This window comes from Cnephaeus nilssonii, assembly GCF_951640355.1.
Source record: "Cnephaeus nilssonii genome assembly, chromosome: 11".
Lineage (NCBI taxonomy): Eukaryota > Metazoa > Chordata > Mammalia > Chiroptera > Vespertilionidae > Cnephaeus > Cnephaeus nilssonii.
Genome location: NC_137082.1, coordinates 74,851,443 through 74,865,800, shown reverse-complemented (window position 1 = coordinate 74,865,800; position 14,358 = coordinate 74,851,443). Strand labels below are relative to the sequence as shown.

At 45.3% G+C, this 14,358-nt stretch overlaps 1 protein-coding gene across 5 annotated transcripts in view; it reads right to left on the bottom strand.

Moving 5' to 3' along the window:
- FHOD3 (formin homology 2 domain containing 3) overlaps positions 1-14,358 on the bottom strand; it is a 381,469-nt gene that overhangs the window by 141,162 nt on the left and 225,949 nt on the right. For all 5 annotated transcript variants that reach the window (XM_079783592.1, XM_079783590.1, XM_079783588.1 and 2 more), the window contains exon 6: positions 11,097-11,191. In XM_079783592.1, coding sequence (XP_079639718.1) covers positions 11,097-11,191 — 95 coding nt within the window. The remainder of the gene's footprint in view (positions 1-11,096; positions 11,192-14,358) is intronic.

Sequence of the window (14,358 nt, the reverse complement as noted above, 5' to 3'; positions counted from 1 at the left end):
AGGCGTTAGAATTATCCCCACTGCACAGATCAGGAAACTGAGGCACAGAGAGCCCTGACCAAGAATACACCTAGCAAAATAGAACCCAAATTTGAACCCAGGGCCTTTGGTCCCAGAGCTCACACCCAGCAGTCTCTCAATACCCCAGGTAGTGGTGGCTGAGTCAGTTCCAGTAGTTCCCCTTATCCGTGGGGATACGCACCAAGATCCCGAGTGGATGCCTGAAACCACAAAGGGTACCGAACCCTTCATATTATGTTTTTCCCTATACATACACACCTACGATAAAGTTTAATTTATAAATTAGGCACAGTAACAGATGAACAACAACCTATAACAGATGAACAACAACCTATAACAATATACTGTAATAAAGTTATATGAATATAGTCAGTCTCTCTCTCTCTCTCTCTCTCTCTCTCTCTCTCTCTCTCTCTCTCTCTTATTGCACTGCACTGACTCTTCTGATGTAAGATGACACAAGACCTACGTGATGAGATGCAGGAGGTGAACGAAGCACATGTTGTGACGTAGTGTTAGGCTATTATAAGGGTGACTTGAACACAAGCACTGCGATACTGTGACAGTCCTTCTGACAACCGAGCCGGCCACTACATGACCACCAGGCAGGGAGCGTATCTACAGGGTGGATCCACTGGACAAAGGGATGGTTCATATCCCAGGTGGGATGTAGCTGGGCAGCACAAGATTTCATCACACTACTCAGACCAGCAAGCAATTTCAAAGGTATGAACTGCTTATTTCTGGAATTTTCCATTTAATGTTTTCAGACTGCAATTGAGCATGGGTAACTAAAATCACAGAAAGCAAAACCCCAAGTGAGGGGGGAATACGCTACGTCGTTTTTTTCTAGACTCAAGCACTGTAGAGTAGGAATGATGACCATTCTCATTTTTCTGGTGAGGACACAGGGACAGCAGGTTAAATGGCTTGTCTGAGGTCACAATAGCTAGGTCAGGATAGCAGGGATCCGAACCAAGTCCGGTCTTAGCAAGTGAGGCCATCTGGGGCCTTAAAACCCACAGTGGCTGGGCCCAGGACACAGCAATTGTGAGGAGCCACACACAGAATCCCTCCTCCAAACAGGTCACAGTTACTCAGCCAGAGAAATTCCCAAACCTCCCGCTGCAGCCCAGCCGGCGGCGGCGGATGTTTCCAGGTCAGCCCCCTTCCTGCCTCCCCCCCTGCCCCCCGCCCCCCCCCATCCCCGCGCTGACACTGCTGCATCCTTCATCCACAGTCTTGTTTCCTGGACCAGCTTCCTTCCAAGAACCTCCTCCTCAGGATACTCACACACCAACTACCTCCTAGAAATGGGTTCAAATCACACATCTAAGAAACAGCAAGCCTGCCCTGGCTAATGTTGCTCAGTGGTTAGAGAGTCGACTCATGCACCAAAGGGTCATGGGTTCAATTCCCGGTCAAGGGCATGTACTTGGGTTGCAGGTTTGATCCTTGCCCCAGTCGGGGCCCATATGGGAGGCAACCAATGGATGTGTCTCTCTCACATCAATGTTTCTCTTTTTCTCCCTCTCTCCTCTTCCTCTCTCCCTCCTTCCCTCCTTCCCTTCCACTCTCTCTAAAAATCAATGGGAAAAATATCCTCAGGTGAAGATGAACAAGAAAGAGAGAGAAAAAGGAAGGAAGGAAGGAAGGAAGGAAGGAAGGAAGGAAGGAAGGAAGGAAGGAAGGAAGGAAGGAAGGAAGGAAGGAAGGATAAGTTTGTCCCATCCCTAGCAATTTGTTTGTCAGTTGCCCATCCCTCACAGGCAGGAACACAGCCTGAGGAGAGGGGCTTATTTACACTGTTTGCAGGGCCTGGAATGGCACTTGGCACAGATTGGGCTCAGCGATGTTTCCTGAATGAAAGAATGAGTCAATTAATGACCAGTCAATCAATGCATGACCCTCACCTCCATCACTATGGTGGAGAACTGGCTCCAGGTTCTCCACTTGCAGCCCCAGGAAGAGCCAGGGCCCCCTGGAGGCATGTTCTCACGTCAAAATCTTAGGGACACGTGGGACTTGACAGAGAACTTGGGGCTTCATGCACTCCCACAGGGAGCAGAGTAAAAGCATCACCCACCCCAAGTCATGTCTCCAAAATCATGCAAACACCTCCACTGCCCTGCCCGACTCCCCTCTGTCAGACTTCCCTAGTAAACCACCGTCTTTTCCTTGACTCCACACCTCTCTCCTGCCAGTTCTGGGGGTATCAGCTCCCCTTTATAGGAAAACTTCTCAGAAGAGTTGCCACACTCCTGGCTCCAGTTCTTCACTTCCCAGTGACTGCACAATTACACTGAGGACATCCTCACGGCTCTGTCCTTACCACCGGGGATGGAGTTCTTCGGAGAGCCCTCAGCTCTTCGGGGCATTTTACCTTCATAACTTGAGTCCTGCATTTGGTCCTCTGTCCCCTGAGAAGGAATCAACTAAATTCCAGAGTGTTTTTCTCACCAACTACAAGGTTGGGGGTAGAAGGGAAGGCAATGGCATAATAAACTGCACTATCTTTGTACACTTAGAGCTCAAGAAATCTCTCCAAGTAAATAAAACACCCAGCAAGTCCAGGCTTGGCGACTTCCTTAGTGGGCGGACTGTCATTATGTGGTTTAGGCCTTCGCAGTGCCCTCCTGGGAAAGAACCTGGCTGCTGCCCAACCGCGCTCCCCATTAGCCAGTCTCAGCAGGGCCCCTCATGCCCATCTCATCAAGGTTTCTTTTGAGCATCTGTGGTCCTGGGGCCTTGGCCGACATAGTCCCAGGACCCAGGACCCCTGAGCCACTCTCCGATACCAGGCTGTCTAATTAAGAAACCGCTGTTTTCTAGCAAATTCTTTTCTATTGGCCTCAACATGCCTATTCATGTCTTCTCTTTTGCTGTAAAGACTCTGTTTGGAGTATTTTGGGTACTGTAATTGAGAGAGAGAGAGAGAGAGAGAGAGAGAGAGAGAGAGAGAGAGAGAGAGAGAGAGAGAGAGAGAGAGAGAACACCCCCCCAAACTCATTCATGATTTCAGGTTTCTATCAATTTGTTTACAGGTGAGTCTAAGTTTATGTTTACATGTGACATGTGTTTGGAAGACTTACTATGTAAAATTAATAAGCATATTGGGTAGTTAAGCTACTTTAGAAAAGAGAGAATATGAGAACATTAGCTTTATGGAAATCCATGATACTAATTGAGAACATGTCCTAACTAATCTCCAAAATATAGCCAGCAGGACTCCTCAGAAATACCTTCTTAGCATTGCTGCATACACCTGGAAATGATAAAAGAACACTACTTCAAAAGATCTCTATATCAATCCCTCATTTATCCAGAAAGCACTTAATTTGATGCCCTCAAGTATGTAAAATACAGTCAAAACCCTCCAAAGCTTTGGAACAACCACAATGGAGGCCACACACCCATTCTTCCAAGTCCAAACACGTGGCTCATCTCTATGCTCTTAAAAATCCACACTTGGTGCTACTTGAACTTATCTTAAGCATTCTAATAAGCTCGGCTGAAAGGAGCAAACCAGAGACCAGTGACAGATCAGGTAAGGCAGGTCCACTGTGGCACCAAGAGCGAGGACCACGAAGGAGGAGGGTGGGAACAAGCCATGGCTGCCAGGGCAGCCACCACCACCTGGCTCAGACGCAAAGGCTTCCCAAAGGGGCGTGGCCGTGTCTCTCCCATCTGAACTGTCTGATTTTCAGCTCTGCCTGGTGCTCCTTCATGTCCCAATGAAGAGTCTCATTGAAATGACTTACAAGCTCAAACACTTGCCCACCTGCCTAGCACCGAGGGAAGATCAGTCAGAACTGATTCTCATTCTTATGGAAGAGCGATCATTGGAAAGATAAAGCAACCAATCACAACAAATTCAACAGGGATGCAGGGCAGCAAGGAGTCAGCCTCAGAGCAGGGGCTGAGGCAGAGAGTGCAGTTCCCACATCTGGATGTTCTTCGTGGCCGCTCGCTAAGGTTATTGCTGGAGGAATTCAGAGCGTGGATGGGGGTGGACTGGCTGCACCGTTTGAGGTCCCTCCCAATCCCAAGATGCCCTGCTTCTTTCAATGTCTTCAGCACCTTCCAGATGCCCAGGACCCAAAGAGTTGTAGGGCCCAGAACACCTACAACACACAATTGAGAGTGTTACCCACACTAGAGGCCCTCAGAGCCAGGGCTCCGAGGACAGAAAGCCCTTCCCAAGGGACAGCCCTTTCCGGGAAGAAGAGAGTCGGTCAGACAGGCTCAGAATGGATCCAGCCACCTTTCTGGGTTTCCATGGAGCAGAAAGGTTATGTGACAGCCTCTGGGCTCCTGCTCACACACACGATTCCACTTCCTTGGGGCTGGAGGGAACACTAGATGGTCTAGACTCAGCCTTTGGGCCACACGTTACCTACTTCTCACGTGATTACCTCCTAGGGCAGTGGTCGGCAAACCGAGGCTCGTGAGCCACATGCGGCTCTTTAGCCCCTTGAGTGTGGCTCTTCCACAAAATACCACGTGCGGGCGCGCACAGATAGTGCGACTGAAACTTCGTGGCCCATGCGCAGAAGTCGGTTTTCGGCCTGGGCGAGTCTATTTTGAATAAGTGGTTCTAACGCCGAGCCACACTCAAGGGGCCAAAGAGCCGCATGTGGCTCGCGAGCCGCGGTTTGCTGACCACTGTCCTAGGGAATGCTAGTATTCTATTTTAATGCTAATAGTCTATTTTGATTCTAGTCAGTGATGCTTTAAGTTGCTCACACACACAGCTAAATGACAGTATGTACTAGTAACAGGAATCGGAGACCAGCCCTTTGCACTGGGCTGGAGGGGAGACAGGCACACAGAGCCAGCTGCGAACTGCTGTGCTTCTCATGTGTGTTTAGCACATTTGGGGGTGACGGGGCTGAGCTTTCCTTTCTGCTGCAGCTCTCACTTCGCACTCTCTGTTCCTACTTAGCGTGAAACAGAGGCTGAGTTCTCATGGGGACAGAAGTGCCTTTAACGCAAGGATGTACATTAGTCAGGCCTCAGTCAGGGCCTGAGCATCTAATCTGCATAAACCACTCGAGGCTCCAGCGTTACTCCCTGCCCGGGAGGCTGGGATGGAGGGGGTAGCAGGATGGTGATGACATGGTACTTTGCTGGGATTTTCATTTTCTTGGTCAACCCACAGGGAGGGTGTGGAGTCAGCCTGAACGGAACCCGGGTGTCCAGGTTTTAGATAAAATGTAACCACCAGATGTATGGAAAAGGAATAAAAGGCAATTTTCCTCAATAAGTGTGCACTTGAAAGCAAACTGGAGCTCCCTGCACGTTTTTATTGTACTTAGAGAAACCCAAGAACTATACTTAGCAGGTCAAATATGCTGCTTATTAAGTAGAAATAAAAGTATTCCCCCCAAATCTCCAAATTCCTACTCCTCTTCTAAAAATGCAACCACCATAAAAAGAAAACAATTTCCAAACCTCAGGACTTAAATTACAAAGGGGGGGTCAGAAAAACATGCTTCGTTCTATTTGTTTCATTTTCCACTAAAAAGGCATAAATACATGTTATAGAACTGGACGCTGGTTATTAAGAAGGAATTCAAAATCCGCGAGATATCTTGATCTGCAAAGCTGTGCCGCTGTTTACAAGCTTACCAGAAAGAACTAAGAATATCTGAGTATTTTATCAACAGAAAAATTCAGGTGACTTAAGATACCAGAATTTCTTAATGAAACACTTTCTTCCAATGACATATACTGAAGCTTGAATTCCTGCGCAAGGATCTCAGATCAGGCCCTGAAGTCTGTGGCACCGTCTGTCCATCAGTCCAACAGACACCTCTGACTCTGTAGCTCTCCGCCTTCAAAGACAATGTCAGCAAAATGAGGTGGATCTTATCAGAAGTAAAGTACAGGCCCGACTATGGTACCTGAGCACAGAACTCTGGGCCTCGGCTCTCAGATGTCCCTGAAGGAGAAGTGTAGTCACCAGGGTTGGCCCAGCTGCCAGGACAGAAAGTCACCTGCACCAAATTCATGTGCTTTGGCCTCAGGGCCTGATGGCAGACTTGCTTATGACTCGGTGAACTTTGCAGAAAGAGAACCAGCTTTGGGATGAACCTGGTAGGCCAAGTGCAAGGCTGGGAACCCTTTAAATTGTTACTCATTAGTGGCAATCTCACAGAACGTCAAATATAGCAGACTCTTCAAAAATAATGAACATGAATGTCAAAATAATAAATAGTGCTACAAATGAGCATGTTCTTCTATTGAGATACAATTCTGGGACCTTAAGCAGGAGGTTTCTTTAAAGAATGATGACTGAAAGTGGACAAGACCAGAAAATATCCATTTTGCTCACTTTCCCTCAGGATATTCATCATAATTATGAAGAGTTAGGTAACATAAATAGGTACCATGGATAACATAAATCCCTCCTGTTACTGTTCACTAAGGAATCCCCAAAACTCTGCATTGAAATACTGCCTGATGGACCACCTTGAAGGAGGAAAATCAACAAAGTCGGGTGCCTTTCCAGGTAGTGGCATCCCTTGTTTCAGATACAAAACCCCATGTTCTAGGAGGCTATGCAACCTGTTACACAGCTAATTGCTGGAGGAAGTCAACTCTGATTCTTTCTATTCTACTATGAGGAAACCTGTCTTTCCCTCTTGTGCAAAAACTTAAGTCTTGGGGAAATGGGACAAATATTTTTTTCCAAGCAATAATCAAGGTTAAAGAACTATCTTAAGTAAATACCAGCCCTAGAAACATGCAAGTGGACAACACCTGAGCCTCAGGTATGGCGAATGCCCTGATAGCAAGAGTTTGGCATCCAGCTCACATCTCCTTGGAGTAGATGGAGGAGGGTGGGCAGGTGAGTGCTGGCAGGTGGCAGAGGCCTGGGGATGGCAGTCAGCAATCTTGCAAAGGCAACCCTGAGCCTGCAGGGCTACTTCCAGGCTGGCTCCCAGAAGCCTCTGCTTCTGGTCCTACTGTCCATTCACTTCTCCTAGAACATCTCTTTGTGGGGAACAGCCCACGAAATACTCTGGGGTTTTCACATCACCTCAAATGGTCTTCTGTATTAGAACCCTTATCCCTATTCGTTTTCCAGCTGCGAGAGCACAGATGCTAGTCCTTGGCTTGGCCACCTGCCCTAGAAGGGCAAAAGAGTCAAACCCTCACCTCTGCTCCTGTTTATGATCTGTCTATGGAATCAATTCCAGTGCCCAACTATGGCTGTTGGAAGTATCAGGAATGTGGCTGGTGAATGTCAAGAACATCTTTGACAAGACCTTGCCACTCTTCAAGACTGGGATTTTGTGATTTTATATTATGTAACTCAAAAAGCACTTCAGATCTCACACACAGGTAGGTCACGTGCCTCACACAGCAATGACATGCTGACAACTCTGAGGTCAAAGGGCTCGCCAGCCAGCACTTACTGGAGCACCTGGCATCGTGGGGACATCTGCTAAGCTGTCCTTGGGGACATTGCCTTCATCTCAAAACCAGCCTATCAGAGCTTTCCTGCCAAGGAACCTCAATTTCCACTTCTTTCTCCTATCAGAAGCAATGCTGCATTCCTAGCTGCCCAGATTCAAAACTATGTTCCCCCTAATCTTTGATTCCTGCTTTTATTTTTCCATATCCAGAAACCCAATCCTAGGAAGTTATTCCTCAAAATGTCTCTATATTTCCAATATTCTGTTTCCACCTCAACTCTTGACCAGGCCTCATCACCTCCCAGTGTTGATACTACACTAGCCCTTAGCCTCCCATCCCTGTCAATTTCTCCCCCTCCACCACTCTATTTTACATACCACATACCACTAATCATCCTCATCATCTTACTGTGTCCTCGTGTGTGTGTGTGTGTGTGTGTGTGTGAGAGAGAGAGAGAGAGAGAGAGAGAGAGAGAGAGAGAGAATGGCCCTCTCATGTGTGTAAGAGAGAGTATGTGTGTGAAAGGGGGGCTGTGGCCAGGACTCCCCTCAGCTCAGGTTTAGTAGCTGTTCTGGGAGGAGTAGGGAAGCATGACCAACATCACACAAGTACCAAGGATATTTAGGGATCTTTGGTCAGCAACCTAGGGCACCACTGGAAGAATTCAATTCAGTGGGGCTGACAGAGAACTGGAGAGAACAGAGCGAGCCAAGGTGGACAGCATCACAGATAGGGCGGACTCCATGACCGCATCAGGAGGCACCCCCAAGGATCTGGGGGTTCCTGGGGCCTCCCCCATGGGCCAGAAGGGGATCCATACGGACACGAGAGACAGAGGCTGTGTCAGAGTGACAAAAGGCTATGTTGTATAAGCTGAATCATCTTATCCCAATTAATGAGACTTCCATATGCATGAAGAGGAAAAATTCACACATGTAAGAAGTCACAGGGTGGACAACTGCTTCTTACCTCTGACTGGGGTTTAAAGATGGACTTTGGTAAACAGACTAAAGCACTTTATTGAAAACACTTTTTCTTTCTTTTAAAAAGTAATTATTTGGCTGCAAATACATCATTCTGTCCTCTGACTCTGAGTCTCAAATATCTGCAAATATGCGTTGCACAATGACCCTCTGGCAGGCCTGATGGCAGCATCACATCGTGTTGCCTTTCATGGAAGGAAAAGGGAAGGGTATGAAGACAGGATGGCAAGGTTTCCCTAACCCAGGATTTCAGCATCAACTCTGTGCCTGTTTAAGGTAAAAACCACAGGATCTCAAGGCAAACCTTTTAGGTTCCGAGAACTCAACTCTTAGTCAAAAGAAAGCCCTAGGGGCCCCTGGCTCTCCCGACTCCTTAATTTTATTTGAACTGGGAGAAGCTCTGTGGCCCTATCGCCCAGTTTGTATGTTTAAGGAGCTAAGGCTTCCTTCTCAAAACCTAAGAGTGTAGGTTGGTGCATCCTTTCTGCTTGCAGATTCCTTACCATCTAGATGCTGGGTGATGGGGAGTGTCAGGGGACACTGGGTTGGTTTTGTAAATAAGAGGTGATCACGTTAGAATTGCACGGAAAACAAACTTGGTGGCTGCTGGCGCTGTTGACTTTTGGCCACTGGCCTGAAACTGAGCACAGCCTGCAGGGTCATCGGATGTCACAATGAGTGAGCGTGGGCTGGGGCATCGCCCGCGGTCCGTCCCCTTTCTAGCACCATGGCTGTGAGGCCTAGGCCGCCCCGTGGCTCTATTTTCTTGCCCTCACAGTGACCGGCCCAGTGTGAACACAGGAGCCAGAGACCACTATGGACCTTCCTTTGGGAAAATGACAGATGGAAAAAAAAGCAGCACTGATCTGGACACGATGCCCCAAGTGAGGAAGCAAACGCCCAGCTCAGCAGAGGTCCTGAGAACAGACGCCCAGGGTCCCCACCACTGCGTGTGCTACCCAGGAAAAGGGGGCTGGGATGCAGAATTCCTACATTCTCCTTCTTGAGGGCTTTTAATTTGATGGTTCCTCCATGGTATTCAGAAATGCAATAAGGAATTTTCCCCCGTGCGCATTTTGGTGGTTTGTTTTCCTTACAGATGATTCCAAATGAAAATGGACAGGATGCTGTTGCAGATCTTGGCTGAGTCTTCCTCCCATCTACTGAGCAGACAGATGCAGGCCTGTGAGGCCATTTCCTTTTGCTCATCTCCTCTTTTTCTTTTCCTCCCTGAGGTTTCTCCTCTCATCTTTTCCCATTCCTCCCCACCCCCCATCTCCCCTCGGTATCTTTCCTCTCAGTATCTCTTCTCCCTCCCATCCTTGGTGATTGGCTGAAAGACTGCCACTTTTCCTACCATAAGCACACTGGGTTTTATTTCCTGTTAGAAACAGGGCTGACCACTGGTGTTTTATCACGACCATAATAAAGCTATAAAGATTTCTTAATTCAGACACGACATGTATCCAAAGTCCATTTTTATTGCAAAACCTGCTCCCTCTCCTTAGCTTTTGGAATCCTGAGACCCTCCTCTGCCTAACCCTGATGCCCACTACAGTCACTGTCATCTCCTCCATGGTGCTTCACCCACCCTCGCCCCAAAGCTGACCACACTCCAGCCTTGGTTCATTTGCACCTGCTCGAAGCTGGATCCCTTCTTCCTCCTTCTTCCAAGTCCCTCCTCCTACTAGACCCCTCATGGCCCCACCTGAGAACCAGAGAGGATGATGCCAGAGCCTCACCCAGCTGCCAGGACACTCAGTGACAGAATGGAGCTGCCTCCTTGGCATCACACTTTCAGAGTATGAGGGCATCATGGCCAAGGCATGGCTGGGCAGACAGATGCCAATATCCACGCAGGAAATCAGATAGATTCTCATAACTAAGCATTATTTCCTCAACTAAAAAATGGGAATAAAATCATTTTACCTTTTAGGAGATAATGCCTGCAAAGCATATTTACCAATGCCTGCTGCCTGGTACATATTTCATGAACATTGGCTACTTTCATAGTAAATGGCAGAGTTGAAAGGCAGTCTCAAATTCTTTCATCTATATATAGGAACATGCCTATACATCGGTACAACCCATAAATATGTGCTTAAGTATCTGAATGTATATGAATATGAAATACAGCAGGTAAGATTTATACTGTTTCTATAGTATAATTTTTATTTTATTTTATATTTTTTTATTCCTCATCGGAGGTTATGGTTAGAGAGGGAAGGAAGAGAGAGAGAAAGAGAAACATCGATTGGTTGACTTCTGTACATGCCCCAACCAGGGATCAAACTGTTGCAACCCAGGCATGTGGCCTGACTGGGAATCAAACTGGCAACCCTTCGGTGCACGGGACAACGCTCAGCCAACTGACCCACTCCAGCCGGTGATAGTATAGTTTTTAAATTAATCATTAAAAATAAGAGGCACCAAAAGCCTTTGATTAAACTTAAAAGAAGAAAACATAAAATGCATTAAAGAGTCATAAACTCTTGCAATTTGAGTGCATTTTTAAATCTATAAAATAGGAGTCCTCGTTTGTATTGTGGCAGGGCTAGAACCAAGCTAAAAAGGATTCCCTTCTGCAAAAGCATCTCAGACAGGGAAACAGAAAAAGGCAGATAATATTGAAACTGAATGCGATGTTCAACCAGAACCTTCTCTTACCTTTGACCCGATGAGAGTGTACAGCCACTGAATGGTTTCATTGTGGTTTATTACTCCGTTCATCCCATCCACATACAACATAATCTGGCCCAGAGCTACGGAGAAGGAGAGAAAAAGAAGCAAGGAGACATTATGGTTTTACGTGTAAATATAATTTTCAACGATCATAATAGCCATTGAGATTTCCATACTTTAAGTACACAGTATGTTAAGAACCAAATTTGAAGAAAATGCCTGGGCTCTGAAATTAGCAAAATCTCATTTCAGAGAGAAAAGTGTGGACCACAGCAGAAGGAACAAGGGCTATTCCTGGCGCCTGGAAGATGCAATTAAGGTACCAAAGCCAGTGATTGCTGTTTCTCTGCGTCTTGATGTGTAAATGCATGTTTTGACGTTTCTATATCTGTGCGGTAGACAGGCAGTGATAGTCACGAGACGGTGTCTGGGCTGTAGCCTCCTGGTAGGGACCGAGGACAAATGAAGTTTCTACAAGCAACCTGTCTAGTTGCCCCCAGAGGCTATGGGACCATTCCTAGCTGATGCCGTTTGAATCCTTTAGATAAGGGATACATATGTGTATTTTAATATCATTTGTAATTCCTTACAAAGATTTGCAGAGTTTAAGATGTCAGAAATCACGAAAAATATCATTTTTCAAACACAAAGTCCTAAATCCTTAGTGAAGGAAAATAATCACCACATATGGCCATTATTGAAAAAGAAAATCCGAGCCATGGCATTTCCTTTTTCAAAAATACATGAACTCCATGTTTTCAGCTCCCTCATATCAAAATAGCTTGGACTCTAGATAATGAGCAGAAGTTACATACTCTAAGTAGGTTCCCTAAAACCATATCTGACCTCCTAAATCTCATTTCACCCATAATTAATGGGCCTGGCATTGACATTGTTAGGCAATACTTTCTTTTCATGGTGACAGTAGGACATCACAAACTGGAAAACATGGAGGAGTGAAGTAAAAATAATTCATAATCCCATAATTTAGGTTAAGCAATCTTAATATATTAATGCATTTTTCTCACATCCTTTCTTTTCTTTTCTTTTTTTGTTAATCCTCACCCAAGGATATTTTTCCCATTGCCTTTTTAGAGAAAATGGAATGGAGAGAGGGGAAGAGGAAAGGAGAGGGAGAGAGAGAGAGAAACATTGATGTGAGTGAGACACATGCATTGATTGCCTCTTGCACATGCCTGGGGCAGAGCTGGGGATTGAACCTGCAACCTAGGTACATGCTCTTGACCATGAATCAAACCCAAGACCCTTCGATGTGCAAGCCAATACTTTAACCACTGAGCCACAGGGGCCAAGGCTCACATTCTTTCTTTTATGCATTACACACACATACAAGTTTATATGTAGGTTGTAGGAAAGTCTATATAAAACGGTGTTAGTTGAAAAAAGTAAAACACGAAATAGTGAGTATATAATAATTGCAAGCATACAAATATATGTGTGATATTAGAAAGCTATTATTATCCTACCCAACAAAAGATCAAATAACACAACCACATAATCATTCTGGAAAAAATTATGCCCCTAAATATGGAAAAACTCAAAACTTAAAAAAATTACTTAGATCCTTGACACAATAAACAGCATAATTATTATAATAACAGATTCATATTCTATTTAATGGTGAAACGCTGGAGCTATTCCTATTAAAATCAGGAATCATTTTTAAATTATGCCTCTTAATCCCATGATCATTTAACACTGCTCTAAACTTCAGGCAAATTTAATGACATGAAAAATAATGAGATGTAGAATGGTTGGAAATGAATACATAATTTTGTCATTTTTGCAAGGAATGTCATGGACTCAATAAAATATTCATCTACAGAATTTACAATGAAGAGGTCATGATTGCAGCCACTTTCTCATCTGAATGAGAAATATGTATGCCACATATAAAGAAAACCAAAGTTTGATATAAAAAAATAGTAGATAAAGGACATATGATAGCAAATATGATAAATGTTTAAATGATGTGTTATATAAACATTTCATACAAATCTATATATATAAAAGCCAAGCGACTGGAACGACGGAACAACCAGAACAACTGGTCGCTATGACACGCACTGCGGCAGCCAACCGGCCTGATCAGGGCCCCCATCAGCCTCCCACAAGCTCCCGTGGCCCCTCCCCTGGCCAGCCTGGTCCCCAATTGGCCCCTCCAACCCAGATCGAGGGTGGGGCTGGCTGGCCAACCACCTGTGGCCCCTCCCCCCCACACCCATCAGGGTGGGCTGGCCGGACCCCACCCATCACAAATTCATGCACCAGGCCTCTAGTTGATAAGAAAATACTAAATGCCAACAGAAAAAAAGCCAAAAGCATTTCATAAGAGACAACAAGCTGGTTCACATAATGTACAAAGATGTACATTCTCACTAAAAAAATGCAAACTAAAACAATATTAAGGTAGCATTTTCACTGAAATGATCGAAGATATACTTAAAAGAAATGATCCAGTTATTCATTGCTAGTGAGGGTAAACAAGTAACTTCATACATTACCGGTGGCAGGGCAAATTGGCACAAGTCCTGTAATATGACTATTTAGGGCTGCCATTGTTTTTTTAAATAGTTACTATATAATTTAAAGCCTATTATGTGCCATGCTCTAAGGGGGGGGAGTTATATGTGTTATTAATGCAACAGCTCTCCTGTGCAGTGGATATTATTACCCCCACCTGACAGAGGAAAAAAACTCAGGCTCTGAAAAGTGAGGGAATGTGCCCCAAACCCACCACTACCGAGGGGTGGAGCCCACCCCCAGCCAGGATGGTCTGGCTCCTCCTGGTCGGTACTCAGAGCTTGAAAGTCCTTTCTTCCCCCACCCCCATCAATGTGATTTCAGGAATCTACCCTAAGGAAAAAATCCTATGTTAAAAGGGGAAAAGGGATGAAGCAAACTCACTGAAGTATCATCTATAGTATCAAAATATCAATGAACACTGAAATACCTATCATACCTATGGAACTCAGCCTACAGTCATTTACCAAAGCTATCTCCTAATTATAAAGTGTTTATAATAAAAGAATTAAAATGTAGAAAATCATGAATAAACATCACATAATTCAGGTAATCACTAACATCTTCATGCGCAGAACGAAAGGAAGCCCCATGATACATTAAGCATTATGACTGTGCATATGTTCTTTGGATGTATTATTTTCCTATTTACCCACTTTTCCATTATGAGCATCTTTTACTTCTATAATAGAAAAGTAAACCT